Source organism: Delphinapterus leucas, chromosome 14 (genome assembly GCF_059928025.1).
Source record: "Delphinapterus leucas isolate spDelLeu-1000000601 "Yukka" chromosome 14, BTC_Dleu_Yukka2, whole genome shotgun sequence".
Classification (NCBI taxonomy): domain Eukaryota; kingdom Metazoa; phylum Chordata; class Mammalia; order Artiodactyla; family Monodontidae; genus Delphinapterus; species Delphinapterus leucas.
Window position 1 is genome coordinate 47,157,493 of NC_143142.1, and position 17,710 is coordinate 47,175,202.

The following is a 17,710-nucleotide window of genomic DNA, read 5'->3' on the forward strand; positions in this document are numbered from 1 at the left end:
ATCTGACAGAGACATCAGATATTTGCCAACACTTCCAATTATCTGCAACTGTAATTTATATTTTCTAATTCGTTAGCAGAATAACAAAATAAATTGTAGATTTGGAAGCCAAGTCGAGCTACCATCACTAAACCAAGTATAGTTTATGGAAGTCTACAAATTATCTTTCCACGAGCATGAAATAGTTTAACTTATTTTAAAATGTTGATCAATATTTTAGAAAAATTTTCCGAAGGCAGGAGGATCTGTATGCAGGCCAAGCGGTCTGTAGACCACAATCTCTGAGCTAACAGATTACCCGAAAGCTACATGCCTATACTAAATTCCATTCTGTCCCTTCAGAAAGACATTCACAAGTCAAGGATGTGTCACCAAATCCTCACACTTTCACATCAAATGAGACATCACCCTACAGAATAGTGCTGCCTCATAGAAATACAATGCAAGCCACACATGCAATTATGTGTTTTATGATGGCCACATTAAAAAAGTAAAAAGAGGTGAAATTTATTTTAATAATATGGTTCTATCGAAACCAATACATCTAAATTCAATACAAGAATCATTAATTAAATTTTTTCCACATTAAGTCTTTTAAATCCCATGTAGGTTTTACACTTGCGGCACACCTCTGTTCACACGACCCTCATTACAAGCACTCAAAAGCCCATGTGGCTAGTGGTTGCTATATCCATGTGGGTATAGAACGTCTCTGCCTTCTCTTAAAACTGCAGATACTGTTCATGTCCGTAAAAAAGATCATGTGATGGAATACCTCCTGATAAAATAGGATGTTTCATCTCATGAAATAACAGCTTCAGAACTTCAGCTTATATTTTCTTTTCCTTGCTCTGTCGTGATCGCTGATATTCTGGTTCAAAGAACAGAGCCTGGGTTTCTTGATATAAAGCACCTCTATCCCCTTAACACCGTTTTTCTTCTCTTTCAATTTGGGTGCTCGTTCTTCAAGCATTCTTTAGTTATTTTTCTCTTGTGTCTGAGATCTCTTACTGTTAGCAGCCTCAAATATATTCTGGCATATGAACCAAATGAATAATCCTATCTGGTGTGTCTGTGATGTCAATAGTAAAGCTGTATAAATTCTAACCTTCTAGTCTCACCTGTGTTTGTCATCTCAGGAAAGATGGACAGGAAGACCTCAGAAGCACGCGCATGGGAGCACTGACAAGAATCTATTCTGGGAATGATGAACATACACAGATGAAAGAATAAGAATAAAAACAAAGTAGCAGCTAAATATGACCAAATGTTTTCACATCTGAACATACTGTACATCAGAAAAACTGATTCCTCTCATTCATTCTTTTAACTGTTTATTGAATATCCAATATCATCCATTAACTTCTGTCTCCTCTTTTCCATATAGTTTCTTTATATTGTCCTGTAAGATTTTAGTGCATGTTTCTTTGTGTACATATATTTTTTAAACATTTTCTTGTCATATGTTTAATGGTCTAAAACCAAATAAATATTTTATACTTCTTACACCCCACAAATACCTTTAAAGTCTAAATATATCAAATGTTTTAATGTAATGTTTTAAATACCAGGTCATGGGATATATGCAACTTCCTATTTCAGGGGTTGGCAAACTTGTTCTGTAAATATTTTAGGTTTTGTGGGCTAAACGGCCTCTGTTAACAACTATTCAACTCCGGCAAAGTATCTCAAAAGCAGCCACAGACGATATGTAAACGAATTACAACATCTGTGTTCCAATCAAACTTTACAAAAACAAGCAGCAGGTCAGATCTGGCCCTGAGGCCACACAGTTTGCTGACCTTTGTCCTGCAGGGAGACATCAAGAAATGAAAGACATCAGACATCAGAAATGAAAATGACCAACACACCTAAGTAGTTATCCTGAGGTCTCTTGTAAGGTAGTTGAAACTACACCCTAAGCCGGTTCATCTTAGAATGGCAGTTTTCCCTTTAAATACGAGTCTAAAATCAAGATGTGTTAAGCTGCTCATGAGGATTGTATCAGGAGAATAATGCAAATGAAAAGCAAACGTGCCCACCTCCTCTCACTGTATCTTATGGCTTCTATTCTCCTATAAAAGAATAGGACCCTCTAAGATGAGTCAAACTGAAGTTTTCTGGGAAAGATGCTGAGCTGTTGTATTGCTCTGTTCCCTGTGACTGCTGTAGCCTGGAAGTCGGAACTTGTCAGAGTCAAATCCTGGAGCCAATTTAAAGAGTTAAGAGCCAGTTTCCTGACAAAATGTGAAATCAATTTATACAACACATCTTCCCACAATCCCCACATGGAGGAACTAATTTTTTTAACAGACCATTTCATGAATAACAGAGTCTTTGTGCCACCAAATGAAAACATTTGGAGATCGCTGAAACATCTGTTCTGAGACGTTACTGTCAAAACCCTGTTCCCGGAGAGGGAGGAAACTGCATTGTCTTTCAACGGTTTTGTTAATTTCATAAACCATCTCCATTGTGAGAGCTGTTCTCTCAGCAGGACCCTGAAATTCCCAGGAACGAATCCAACACCACATCGGTGATGACAGGTTAAAGAAATTGAAGGTAATATGTAAAAAGCAAAGATTGGTACTATTATTGCACTGTTTTCATGATGTGCTTCTAAAACTATATTACATAATTAATCTGCTGACAGGGAATAACTCTCATCTAGAAAATATCCATTTTTTGGTGTGTGTCCCTCAAGATAATCACAGTGATTCACCTCAACAGAGATGACACATTAAGCACAGACAGCTAAGAGGCCCAAAGTCCTACGTGAGGCATCTAAGTTTCGAGCACCTGTATGATGCTGAACAGACAGGAGGACCACACACTCTCCTTTACTCAGAGGGGAAAAAGGTCACTTGTCAGAAATGAAAAATGGAAATAAATTTTGCTAATTAAGAAGAGACAGCAACGATGCTGAGATGCGTAGAGATAACAGAGAGAGTCAGAGGTGGTCAAATTCAGTTCTGTCCCGTTTGCTACTGGCTGGGAAGTTATGGTCAACAGGCAGTGAGAAGTAAGTCCTGTGCTACTGGGAAGGTGGGGCTCCCCATGATTCATGCCTCCCTGGTCCCTATCACGCCTGGTGATGAGCACGGCCTGCGGTAAATCTCCTTTCACAGCTCTGGTTTTACCGTTCGCCTTCCCTTCAGCCCAGTGGCTGACTTCTGTGTGTGTAAATAAAACGAAACGAGAGCCGAAACCTCTAGTATCCATCTGTGGGCCTCCCACTCTCTCAGCTCTCCTGGGGGACCCCCTCTATCACCTTGGCTTCAAGGACCACCTATAAGCTGACAGCACAGCAACATTCCCTCCAGCCAGATCTCTCCTGAATTCCACATTGGTCTACCCAATACCTAGTGCATATCTCCAACACTTCTTCCACAAAGATCTCTCTCAAAATCAACACATGCGGGGCTTCCCTGGTGGCGCAGTGGCTGAGAATCTGCCTGCCAATGCAGGGGACACAGGTTCGATCCCTGGTCCAGGAAGATCCCACACGGCGTGGAGCAACTAAGCCCATGTGCCACAACTACTGAGCCTGTGCTCTAGAGCCCGTGAGCCACAACTACTGAGCCCACGTGCCCGTGTGCCACAACTACTGAGCCTGTGCTCTAGAGCCCACGAGCCACAACTACTGAGCCCGCGTGCTGCAACTACTGAAGCCCGCGTGCCTAGAGCCCGTGCTCCGCAATGAGAAGCCACCGTAATGAGAAGCCCGCGCACTGCAACTAAAAGTAGCCCCCGCTCGCCGCAACTAGAGAAAGCCCACGCGCAGCAGCGAAGACCCAACACAGCCAAAAATAAATAAATTAAAAAAATAAATTAAAAAAAAATCAACACGTGCAAAACTGAACTCATCTTTCTACTTTCTGAATCAAGCAGCCACCCAAGTCAGAACCCGGGGTGGTCATCCTTAACCCCTCCCTTTCCCTAATCCCTCACGTTCAACTGGTGTCAATTCAACTCCATTCCCTTTCTTGAACAAACTACAACATCTCTCGCTTTGGCCAGTTTTACCAGTTGATTGCTTTACCCCTTGACTTCCATTCCAGAAAACTATTCTTTCCACTAGTGCTTAAAATTAAAGTTGAATCATATTTTAAATGAGGATAATTTGCAGAGGATTTATTTACAACAGGGTCACTGATAATGGTGTGGGTGGGCTGCAGGGGAAGCAGAGTGAGAAGCTAGGGACAGTATCAGAGAAGAGGTCACCACCATTAGGCCTGTGGTGCCAGGGGGAGGGACTAGTTACAGGAAGGAGAACGTTATGTAAGTAAGGTTGCCCTGAGAAGGGGAGAAGCAGCTGTTCCCAGGCTGTCCTTCAAGGGAGCCATGAAGCTGGAGAATATAAAGACCTTGACCAGCTTCCTCCCTTGCCCCGCCCATCTCCTGCTGGGTCTATCTATCCAATGGCTGAACTTAGCTGGAAATCAAAGGGCATGTCTGCTGATTTGGCCCTACTGGTCTGCCTCTGGGGAGGGGCAGGGTGGAGGCAGTGGAGGACAGACTGGGGGCGGGGGTGTATGCCCTTCTACCCTCTGATTAAAAGACTTTGGAGGCCTTCCACCTCCTGTAAAATTTAACTTTGTAGAGAATATATAGGCCCTCCAAGATCTGACCCTTACTTTCCTCTCATTATGCTAAAATCCATCTAGATCCATCCACAGTGAATTATACTTCTTCTTATACTGAACTCAAGATCTGGAATGCCTTTTCTCTATCCCCAGGTTTGGCCAAGCTATTCATCCAAAACCAATTCACGCTTCACCTACTCTATCAAAAATCTTCTTAGCTCAGGTATATACCTGGCCGCACTCTTGTGTGATCTTATTGTCTACAGATCTTTATCCAAGCACGTAAATTTTATCATTCTCATTTGTTTACACGTCTTTGTAAACTAAACAGTAAACTCTCTAAAGAAAGCAGGGGGTGTGTCAGTCACCTGTTTATTCCCGGTTCCCAATACTGTGCAAGACACATAGCAGGTACTTAATAAATAACAGCTGAATGAGGGAATGAATTTAAGTATGAGCTCAAGTCCAATGTCATCCATGAAGCTCTCCCTCACAACCTCAGCCCATGCTGATCTTTGTTCATATTTATCACCGGAGTTTGTTGAACTATTCCCTACTTGTTTCACCTGTTTTTGTATTGTTCTCTTAGACCACAGCACCCTGACAGCAGGAATCATGTCTTCTGCTTCTCTGACAGCTCAATTTGAGTCCACACTAGAAACTCACTAAATGCCTGCTTTGAAGAACAGGCGTTCCGAGTAGGAGAAATACATATATATGTGTGTATGTAAATATATATAATATGTATGTATTTTTTCCAGAGTACCAAAATCAAATATTTACATGACCAGAGAAGCTGTAAATTAGTAAAATTAGTAAAAAGGTGGAGATGGCCACCTCAGAGCTCCAGTACTTGCTGATTTCCAGAGGCAGGAAAATCTGGATTTTTTAAAACATGTAAATGCACCTAGCTATTAATAGTTTTTAATGATTCACTCAAATAAAGAAGTCTCCTCTAACCCTGGGTTTCTACGAGACAGGAGGGAGTGGCTGTGGTTTGAACAGGGCTTAACACAATACTGATTGACGTGATGCCATGTGAGTGGGCAGATATCAGGAAATATTTGAGAAATTTAGGTGGGAAGTCTAGCCTCTTGGGGTGCTTCCTTTTCCCTCAAATTGAAAGGATGACTTTAAGTGGGAGGCCTCCGTTTACAGCTTTTAGCCTAAGCTTATGAGCAAGCTCATTTAAGACCTACCCTGCTGACAGCCTTCTGCCTGGACATAGCCGAGCTCCCTCTACTTCTGGCCTCTACCACAGGTATTCCATCTAAACGTGGTAATGGATGATGGTAGGTCTTGCCTGACTCTGAAGGCCAGAACATGTTAAATGGCAGCACTGACAAAGAATTAGAAGAGAGAATCGCATACCAAGTGACCAGCTTCTTAAGAAAGAGACTCGATAGGATGTGGAAAGACAAAATAACAAAAGAAAAAGGAGTCTGAGCCTCTGGACTGGAGCCATGTCAGGATGACTCCACCGAGAGCCTGCTTTCAATCGAAAGGTGTTCACACACCATTACCTCACTCAACAATCCACAGTGGTGGGCGGGGATTATTAGAGACTTTACCCACGAGGAAACTGAAGCTGGCAGAGATTAAGGAATATGTCTTTGGTCACAGCAAGTCAACAGCGAGCCCAGGACGGTCACTCGTGCGTTCTCATCCTAGGCCCACTTTTACTGTGCTGCTTCCCCAAGCCACTAACACCTCCCTCCTCAGGATGAGGTTGACAGAGAGAGGAGCTGACTGTGCCTTGTAGGTTACTGAAAAAATTCCCCAAAGTTAGTAGGAAGAAGGGTCATTTACTATTTACATGTGCAACGAATTCTTCTTTGACCGTGTGGAGGGCTCTTCAGATGGTCCTGTTTAATCCCCACAATGACCCTGGCAACTGGTTGCATGATAAAACCTATCTTCGCTTCTGGGTAACTTAGGGTGACTGGAGCATAGAGGGTACACAGTGTCCCCAATAATTCACCCATTCGGTGGAAACAGAGCCCAGCTACTCTTGCTGATCTCTAGCACTGGAACTAGTCGCTGGGATGAAGCAGCTGCTTCTATTAAGGATCAAAAACCCACATTAAAAAAAAAAATCAAGGTTCCAATAAGTAAAAAGCAATTTTATTTGAGGTAGGATCCTTTTGGAGAAATAGAAAATGATCTATTTATCTACATTAAAGAGTTACATAAAAAGTTACAAACAGCAAAAGTAAAACTTCAATTTTTACTTGTAGAGCTTAAAATCACAGAGTACAAAAAAATGAAGGGGAAAACAAAGGTTAAGAGAAAATGGGAAGCAGGGAAAATGAGGCGAAAAGGAGATATGGAAACAAATTTAAAAAAGAAAATGAGACAGAAATTGATGCAAGAAAAAAAATTACACACAGATAAACACAATTTCAACCCAGACAAAGGAGAGGAAGACCCCACCAACGCAGATGGACAAAATACGGACGTACACGACACAGACAGACCTTAAAGCTATGTTGTCATTTTACAACTACAGGCAAAAATGAAGGTATTCTGTATAGAATCAAAGTTGAGGTCTAAGAGTTTTCAATACTATGGTTCATATGATATATGCTTCTCTTCCATGCCTTATGGAAGTATTTAAAAAGGAAAAAGAGAGCCAAACTGCATGTCCAAAGAGTGGGGAGGGTGAGGAAAACACTCAAGGATTTTAACATTCCACCATTCTTCCTCTATTGAAACATGACCCCTTTCTTGGATTCTCATTTGCTCCCTTTTCCACAGCCCAACAGTAAACTCCCACACACCAGTGGGACCACAGAGGAGGGACAATAATACAAGCAGCTGCTCAAGCTGTGGTTTTCATTAGGAAAAAAAGTGCCTCGATTATAAGGGATTTAGTTTTGAACCTTCAGGCCAAAACTGAACTGATTAAAACTCCATGTAGAGAAACACGAATGGTTTCTTAAAACTCTGATGTAGAGCATACTCGGCATAATCAAAGGGGGGTGGGGAGAATCATCAAATTTTAACACCCACCTTGGCTTAGTGCATGGACTTAAAGATGGAAAAGCTAGCAGAGACACTCAGTGAAAACATACTGTAGAGGTCCTAAATCGCATTTCTGTAAGGGTTAGCGGTACATTTTCACCGCCGAATTCTTTAGCTACAAAAAGCGAGGCAATCGAGCCATAAAAAAGATGTAGAGGAAACTTGAATGCTTATTACTAAGAAAAAGAAGCCAATTTGAAAAGGCTCCAGACTGTATCATTCCAACTATATGACACTCTGGAAAAGGCAAAACTATGGAGACAGTAAAAAAGTCAGTGGTTTTCAGGGATTAGTGGAGAGGGAGAGATGAGTAGGCAGAGAGCAGAGGATTTTTAGGGCAGTGGAACTACTGTGTATGATTCTATAATGGTGGATACATGTCATTATACAGTTGTCTGAACACATAGAATGTGCAACACCAAAAGTGAACTGTTATGTAAACTACGGCCTTTGGGTGATAATGATGTGTCCGTGGAGGTTCATCAGTTTTAACAAAGGTACCACTCTGGTGGGGGATGGTGATATGGGGGAGGCTGTGTCTGTGTAGGGGAAGGGGGTATATGGGAAATCTCTGTACCTTCCCCTTTAATTTTGCTCTGGAACTAAAACTACTCTGAAATAAAGAGTACGTATGTGTATATATAAATACATACACATATACATATATACACACACACCCCAACAAGGCAACTCCTTAAAGGCTTGCAGTCGATACAAGAGCAGAGCTGAGGTATGGCACTCCTGGAGCCAGGCATGCTCTGTTCTCATGGCTTAGCACGTACTCATTGGTTATCATTTTGCCTCTACATCTTCACACAGCAGTTAAGCATATGAACTTCTGGAGTTGAAATCCTGGCTCTCCCTCCCACTGGGCAACTTTGGTTCAGTCATGACCTTCTACACCTCCGTGTGTCTCCTAGTTCCATAATGCAAGGGCAGTAACACTAACATAACATCAGCTATTGGGATGATTAAACTTACATAAAGGGCTTCACTTGATGAGAGGCACATGATAAGGGCTCAATGAACATCAGAGCGAAGTCAAATGAGACAAAGATGTACCTGTCACGAATGAAAAGGAATGTAATCACGATACTCTTTGGAATGTGGTACTGGTTAGGAGAACCGTGTTAGCTCCTTCTTATATTAATCTGGGCAAAACTCCAGAAGAGGAGCCATTAAGAAGCATTCTAAATTTAAAGAAGTGGCACAATTGGTAGCCAGGTAGCTGGGAGGAAGAGAGGAGAAAGAAATGCTGAAGATGTGGATTCAGGGTGGAGCACGGCCACCTGGTTCTGGGACAGAAAGACAAAGCATGGGAGATGGCCAATTTTATCTTCTCTACGACAAGCTGCCTACTGCACCCTCTGCTCAATGCAGAGCAATTCCAGTTAGAATGTCTCACACTCAAAATACAACTACTCTAATACGTTTGTGACCACAGTGCTGTGGATGAGAGTCCTACGCTTATTAGAAATCAGTCAAACTTGCAGTAAAAAAACAGAAACTCTAGTAAAAGGAAAAGGCCCTACAGGACAAAGAGCCCTTCGTTCCTGTTAAATCTTTTCCTTTTAATTAAAAAATGGAGAAGCAATAGCCATGCTGTGGCTCTGAGACCTAGGGCTCCATTTCTGTTCAAGGGTTTCATGAATGGCATGCTTTCAAACAGTAAATACATACCTATGTCCGACACTCCAGAACCATCGGAAGGTTTCCCCCTCCACCCCTTCACCAGAGAACTACTCTCTCCTCTTTGGTTTGCTTTGGTCTTTGCTGACAACACGTCCCTGCACTTGCTCCCTTTTCGCAAAGCTTCATTTTCATCCAAATGCCTCCACTTTTATTCGCTGCAGATCGAGCTCACTGAGCATTCTCTAGTGCCTTTCAGGTCTGTCCCTGTTCCATGTTAAACAGGCTGTGGTGTGAGTGCAGGGCTGCGCTCAGTAAAATATTCCATCCAACGAGGGCAGTTATGTAAACAGGGCTGCTTCTGGCAGGAAGGTCTGATGGGATAAACAAGGCTGGAGAGAAGTACTCTTACAGAGAGGAGTGACTTTGTCAGGGCACAGAGATACATTTAAATAAAAATACTCTTGTTTCTAATGTAAGATCAGGCTTTTAATAAACCTAAATCTCTGGGGGAAATTTAAAAAGAACAATAAGGGGTGAGTCAGTGACTGTGATTTCTGAAACTGTGCTAAGGGGATTTGACTTTTTCCTTTTCTGGTTGTAGAATTTTATTTCTTTAAAAATAAAAACCAAAAACATTTAACGTGCCGGGGATGTTAGAAGGCGACTGTAAGAATTTATAACATTTGAGAACCCATATAGATGCTGAATGGAAATGATGGCTAATAATCTGTCAAATTAGGAGTAGTCATCAGAAAATCGGTAGCTTATATCCATGTCGATACAGAGGCTTAACACTGTCTTCATTAATATTTGGCTCCTAGGAAGAGGGATGAAAGTGCAGCGTTTGGCCTTGCAAATATATACAAAATATATATATATGCAAATATATATAGAAAATTCACTATACTAAGGTGATGACAGCTTATAGTGAAGAAAACCAGTATCAAAGAAAACAAACAGGAATTGCAATACTTGAAACTGACACCTACTTCATGGAATTGTTTCAACGATTAAATTAGGCCATGTATGTACAAGATATTCAGCGAAGAGCAGTATGCATTCGATTAATAGTAAGATGATAAATATTGTTTTCTTATTGCCTGGATTCAATAAGAGAACTGAAAATAAGGGCTGAGTTCATTTTCCCTCCCTATTTTAACTATTAGTCAAACTAATATAACAGTTCAAAGCATATGATTTATTTACTTAGTACTCTGTTCAAGGCAGCGTGCAGAGTGCTAAGGATATTTCAGACACTCAGAGATTACGGGGAAAAAAAATACAAGTCTCTGTGTTTCCTTCTCTCTCATTTACATACATTTGAATTTTTCCAACGCCTATCCAGTTTTTTTTTTTTAATTTATTTAATTTATTTATTTTTGGCTGCGTTGGGTCTTTGTTGCTGCGCGTGGGCTTTCTCTGGTTGCGGTGAGTGGGGGCTATTCTTCGTTGTGGTGCAAGGGCTTCTCACTGCTGTGGTTTCTCTTGTTGTGGAGCACGGGCTCTAGGCGAGCGGGCTTCAGTAGTTGTGGCTCTCGGGCTCTAGAGCGCAGGCTCAGTAGCTGTGGCGCACAGGCTTAGTTGCTCCGTGGCATGTGAGATCTTCCCGGACCAGGGCTCGAACCTGTGTCTGTCCCCTGTATCGGCAGGCAGATTCTCAACCACTGTGCCACTAGGGAAGCCTATCCAGTTTTTAAGATGTGAATAATTTAGGGTAGCATGTTTAGCGTGCCCTGTAAATAATTCATAAATCTGAAATGATTAGATGGTTGATAAACCTAATCACTATAGGATACAGTGAGACAGGATCTGAGTTCATGCGGGCTGATATTATCAACTCCCTGTAAGTAGAATAGACAATGTCAACAGATAGCTTCTTTCAGCAATTACACTCTATTTCCACCTGGAGTCCAGCTGAAACTTTCCAAGGCCAGAATAAGGGTGTGCTGACATTGTTTTCATGAGTGTTATTCTTACTAGTCAGTGAGAGGCAGCTTATTCTTCTAGCCTTCTGAGTCATTTCAACTTATACAAACACTTTTGTGGAATGAATGAATTTCGAGAGAGTTAGGGAAATGGAAGACATCATTATATTATGTGACAAAGATAACTGGAAAAGATATTCAGACTTCGGTGTGGTAAAACTGGCTCACTGTGCAGAGAAAAACTAAAAATGAATCCCTACCTGACATCACCTACAGGCAAGGAAGGACTTCAGAAGCAGAAACTATAGGGCCAAATAACGACTACATTACATTACAATTAAGGATTTCTGTTCAGTAAAGGATTTCATGGGAAAAGTTGGCAGAGTGGTGATGGAACAGATGATGCTTGCGAAGCCCAAAACTGAAAAGAGATTGATATCTGAACTGGTCAATGTAATGCTGCAAATCACCAAAAAAGACACCACCACTAACACAATGGTAGGCCAGAAAATGAACCGACAATTTACTAAGAAGGCTATCCTAAAGAGCAGGAGGCAGGGGAAAAAAAAAAAAAAAAAAGTATCAAGCAGGTGACAAGAAGCTGAATAGTCAAATAAGTGCAAATTAAGAGCTATTACTTCACATTCATTAGACAAAAATGGTGAATTCCTGATGTGGGTAAGGAATCCTGTTAGACTGTGATGGGAGTGAGGCTGGGGCACCCATTCTGGAGAGCGATCTGGCACCAGGTAGTAAAATTAATTCTACATACTTCTAAGGCCGTCAATTCCACTCCTGGGTTCATATCCCCAAGAAATGTTCAAACAAGAGCATAAGGAGAATGCATGAGGATGCTCAGAGCAGCATGATTTTTGCTGCCCATTCTTGGGAGAGCATATGAACACACAGTAAAACAAGAATGGATTTTAAAAACATAGTGGATCCTTGTAAAGCACAGGGAACTATATTCAATATCCTGTGATAAACCATAATGGAAAAGAATATGAAAAAGAATGTGTATATATGTATAACTGAATCACTTTGCTGTGCAGTAGAAATTAACACATTGTAAATCAACTATACTTCAATAAAATAAATTTAAAATAAGTAAATAAAAACATAGCGGATCCTTAAAAACACAGGGCTGAATGGAAAAAAAATATGAGACTTAAAACACAGTATAATTTACATAAATCTAAAGTACTTGCACATAAACCACTGTGCTTTCATAAAAACATATCCAAAGAAAAAAGGCACCAGAAACACATTTAAATGGTTGCATATGGGAGGGTGGGAAGGTAAAGGACTATCATGATGAAATAGAATAAATAAACTCTTCTCCCAGACTGTTATTTCTAGAGAAAAATCTATCACTAGTATCTTTAACACTTTAATATATCAGGAAGGAAAGAATAAAGGAAAGAAGGGAAGGAAAAAAGAAAGAAGGAAAGAAGGGAAGGAAAAAAGAAAGAAGGAAAGAAGGGAAAAATTTGAATGTCTTACAGGTCAAGCATTGGGTTTGATCAACACATTAAAAATATTCTCCCTTGAAACAACAGGTGCCTTACAGCATTCTCCTCAAAGTTCATACAGGCCCCCCCAGAGAAATATGCCAACATAACTAGACCCTAGCCTTTGAAGTGAATGGGAAATAAGCTTCCAACCTAACCACGTACTTTAACTCACAAAAAATCTGTTCCTCCTCCTTTTATTTCATCATTTCCATCAAACTGATGTCATACTAAGTCCCCACCCCCGCAACCCGTTCAATTCTATTGCCATCCATTGTGTGGGTAGCAAAATCTAATCATCTTAAGAACATTTCTCTCCCACACTTAACTCCATAAAGAATGGTTTGCGGGTTACAGCCCTTCCTGTGTTATGCACTCTGTACCAATAAGAGCTTCTCAACTGGTTTCAGAGATTGTGAAGAATTTACTATTGCTCTACGTATACCACGGATTCCTAAGCAGACCAAGATGAAATTACTAGTCATATGAAAATTGATTGGAACAGCTTTCAGGGGTGCAACCAAATGTATATTAAACTGTTAATAACACTGTGTAAAAAGACGAAATGTAGGCAAAATAGTAGACTTACAATCTCGTTGTGGAAACAAAATATTAACCTATGAAACATGAAATAAGAAAATAAGGTAACACACCGTTAAATTCTAAAGGAGACACCACTAGTGGTTCTCAAACTGGTGTATATCAAAATCACCTGAGGGCTTGTTACAGCACAGCCTGCTGGGCCCACCGCCAGCTCCGATTCTGACGGTAGGGGCCGGCGGACTGAGACTCTGCATTACTGACAAGTTTCCAGGTGATACTGCTACTGCCGGTGCCTGTATGGAGTTTGAGAACCCGTAACAACTCCTCACAGAAGAGCCATCAACTATAATATTAGAGGACAGACAGAGCACAATGGCACTGTTGGGACAGAGGAGAAATTGGGACTAGAGGGCGGCCCTGAGGGTGGGCTGGGCTTTGGGTGATTCGAGAATGTGGAGGTGGAAGAGTGAGGAGAAAACGCCGGAGGTGGTGAGAATACCTGAGCGCAGGTGGAGCCCTGGGCGGGAATGACAAGCCGCAGGGCTGGCCTGATGGACTTGGCGACGGGTGGGTGGGCTCCACCTACTGCCATGCTGTGAGCAGAGGACGCCCCGCTGGCGCACGGGGTGTGCGCCTCGCCCAGCAGCCACCCTGCACCGCGACTCCTCACGTGGAAAGCCAGGAGACAGCGCGGCGAAGAGCCCCGACCAACAAGTGCCTGCCACACACTTGTGGCACTTACCATGGTTCCAGTGAAATCAACTATAAAATGAGCTGTAAAAAGTGCATTTCTTCCGGTCACAGGGGAGAGCTGGGGCTGAGTGTCCAGTGTGCTGCCCAGCGTACCTCTGCGATACACATAGACAGACTGGTTGAATGAATGAATGAGCGCCAGGAAGGCAGGACGTCAGAGCGAAGCTGCCACTGCTCAGGGCACACTGAACTCCTCCCGGCTCCTCCTCTTGCCCTCTTTCAGACTCAGTGCCGAAGCCTACGCCAGCCGTGTATTTTTCTCCTCCCCCAGGCAGAGCCAAAGGAGCCCAGCACAGGGAAGGCACCCCAGAACCAAGTCCTGCAACTCCAAAAAGGGGGGGGGGGCAAAGAAGGAGGGAAGGCACTTGAGTCTCCAGCTACAGAATCCCCAAGGGCGTTGCCCTCACGGGCAGCCTGGATTGACAATCCACACCCTCTTCCTATTCTAAAGTACACAGTCAGTCCTGGGATGTCCGGAGGGGAGGAGGGGAAAGGGCAATGTCTGCTCCCACCTCTGGGTAGAGAGAGCACAGTCCCTTCCCACTGGCCAGCTGACAGGAAGCTGTGAGGACTGAGTGGGACAAGGCCCAGGAAAGAGTTCAGAGCGGCGCTTGGCGCTAGTGGTTCGTACGTGGAAGCGACCTCATACATGTCCCTGCAAGTCTGCTTGAGCCCTCTCCTGGGAACAGTGGCACAAAGGAGAAAGAGTATGGGGGCCAACATGGTGGTCTACGACATGGATTGAAATGACAGTGACAAACACTGACACTGCAGGGTTTAGGGGGTGAAAAAAGTTTTCTTTCCTCAGGTAAGTGGAAGCCGAGATGGTAAAGCGGGAGTGTGTTCAGCAGTCAGTGGAACTTTGGAATGGGAGAGGTCAAGGGTAAAGAGTCACCTACAGGAGGTGACACTGGAAGCTGGGAGGGTTAGGCTTTCTGTAGAGATGAAGAGAGCGAGACGTGAAGGGGGGGGAGAGAGAGAGAGAGAGGGAGGGAGGGAGAAAGAGAAAGAGAAACAGGCAGAGTCTTAAGGCCAACACAGCAGGGATGAACCAAAGAAGACAAAGAAGGAATTGAAAAGATGGAGAGAAGCCAGCAGAGTGGACCGCCACGGACAGTGGGAGGTAGAGTTTCAAGGACGGTTCCTGCTGGTGTCTGGTGTTACAGAGTCAAGGAGAAGGAATGGAGAAGACCAGGGCTCTGGCCATTACAAGTCATTATGACTACAAGAGCCAGGTTTTAGGAGGCAGGAGTGCAGCCTCAGAAGACGAAGGCCCCTAAAGGCACTGTTGGGATCCAGTTCTCCAAGTCAGAACTTCAAGAGTTCCCAAGTAACTGACATTACTTCTCGAGCTAGCTAGCTAAACTCCAACCAAGTGGGAACCTGGCCTACTGTTTTTCATTCAGAAGAGCCCCAAATACTGCAAGTCTGTGTGACTTCCTGTGAAGAGGCGGCTGGCTCACAGCAGCAGATCTCATCCTTTGCATCATTAGCTGCTCCAAAGACTCTTCCTGGGCTGACAATGATGCTTCACCTGGTGTTGATTTCTTTTTTTTTAAATTTTGGAATTATCTCTAGGTACTCAACCCTGGTGTAAATAATGGGGGTGAGGGTGGGAGCAGCTGTGACTAGTTTGGAGAAAAGATGCCGATCTCTATGCAGGCTGGAGTGTGATCTGTAGGGAGAAGGGAGCAGTCTGTTTCTGTTCCACCCAAGCCTGAGAGTGATCACCAAGCAGGCCAGCCCCTGCAGTGCTCGGAAGGACGATTCAGGACAGGATTCATCAGGGATGCTAAGGACCATACTGAACACCCAGCAGTTAGGAACACTGTGAAACTACAGTCAGAAAGAAGCAAGTGTCTGGAGAGAGAGAAAGAGCAAAGCCTCACACAAACCATAACCGAGCCAAATGCTTCAACTCCCAACCTAATTTAGCCACTTTCCCATCAGAAAAATCCCTAGGAGAAGAGAGAGTGTTATAGAAGGCTTAGTCAATCAGACCACAAGGGGTGCAAATTTCCAAGGCAGTTCTGATGAGTGATGAGAAAGTCCAGTGGTATATTTCAACTCCCCTGGGAACACCTTTGAGAGAGATGATACCCGGGGATGTCAGAATTGTTATTTTTGTGGAAATAAAATCTGCTGCCAAGTTTTTATTTACCAAAACCTCTCACCTTAAAGGAAAAATACAAAGAAAAGTGCAAACACTCTAAAACTGTTACATACCGGGGTGGCGGGAGGGAGGATGGAAAAGGAAAACAAGGATGGTCTTGATACTTTTCTAGTCCAAGTAACAGAAGAAAAAAGCTCCAACTTTACGTGGCTGCAGACGATTTCCTGAGTGCGGTTCTACTTGGGAAGAGAGAGACAGGAAAAGTTGGAGTTGTTTTGAAGGACACAAGCTGTCCTGACATGATATAACCTATTACTCATATTTTTGCTGTGGGTTTTTTTTTTCTTTTTGTCTCTTTTCAATGTAACTTTGACAAGAACTATGGCTATCCCAATCTTATCTTTTTCCCTTATAATATCCCTCTTGAGCTAAACAGAGAAATATGACCCCCATTAGATGATCACTTCTTTGCCTTTTCTCAGTGAAAATACCAGAATTCTTTCTCTTTCCCTCCTCTTGGCAGAGATGGGAAAGAGTTTGGAGTAGGAGATGTGTGGGAACAATCAGGAGACTTGGCAGAAATAGCTGAGACACCTGCACCAGATGGGGGTGGTTGGTATCACTCTATCTTCTCCAGCTAATGCCCACTCTGAAGGGGGAGCTTTCAGGATCGCTCCTTCCACCCACTCCTTCCTTCCTCCTCAAATATAACCACCTCCCCCCACTGCTAATTTTCAAATCAGCACAATGATTAATGACCCAGGCAAGCACTTAATTTCCTGTCCAGTAGTACAAGGCTGATTTCCAATAAAAGAACTCACTCAAGACAACTATTTCCTCTCTGCAGCTTCTAATCTTGTATTGAATTGTGGGCATTCTTCCCTCTCAGTGTGAAAGCAGGATCAATTTTTGAACTTCCATTTGGTGAATATTCCAAAGAATCACAGAATGCTAACGCTGGAAGGGACCTTAAAGGCAATGTAATTCGACCTCCTCTTCTCTTGCAATTCAAGCAGGACTTAAGAGGAAGGCTTTGCCTTACATCTTCTCTGTGCACTTGGTCAAGCAGCAAGTGAGGAGGGAATTACTATCATTAAAGCACACACCTTGGGTCCTCACTGGTCTCATTATGGAGTTACCTTTAATGAAAGTCAATTTTATTTTTATTTTTTTAAATTTATTTTTGGCTGTGTTGGGCCTTCGTTGCTGCGCGCAGGCTTTCTCTACTTGCAGCGAGCGGGGGCTACTCTTTGTTGGGGTGCGCAGGCTTCTCATTGCGGTGGCTTCTCTTGTTGTGAAGCATGGGCTCTAGGTGGGCGGGCTTCAGTAGTTGTGGTGCATGGGCTCAGTAGTTGTGGCTCGCAGGCTCAGTAGTTGCGGCTCGTGGGCTCTAGAGCGCAGGCTCAGTAGTTGTGGTGCATGGGCCTAGTTGCTCCGCGGCATGTGGGATCTTCCCGGACCAGGGCTCGAACCCGCGTCCCCTGCACTGGCAGGTGGATTCTTAACCACTGTGCCACCAGGGAAGCCCGAAACAGTCAATTTTAAATTGGGAACTAATCACCATGGGAGAATACTTCTGCAATTATGGGCTCAGGCAAAACAAAACAAGTGTCAGTGAAACCC

General features: G+C 43.2%; 1 protein-coding gene across 9 annotated transcripts in view; it reads right to left on the reverse strand.

Annotated features, from left to right (window-relative positions):
* Positions 1-17,710, reverse strand: part of GAREM1 (GRB2 associated regulator of MAPK1 subtype 1) — a 208,176-nt gene that overhangs the window by 63,447 nt on the left and 127,019 nt on the right. For 2 of the 9 annotated variants that reach the window (XM_089895055.1, XM_089895056.1), the window contains one exon: positions 16,201-16,323. The exons of 6 other annotated variants lie outside the window; for them this stretch is intronic. In XM_089895055.1, the coding sequence (XP_089751181.1) occupies positions 16,201-16,323 (123 nt within the window). Of the gene's footprint in view, positions 1-1,121; positions 1,199-16,200; positions 16,324-17,710 lie in introns of those variants that run through there. One more of the 9 variants, XM_089895054.1, reaches the window with a different exon arrangement.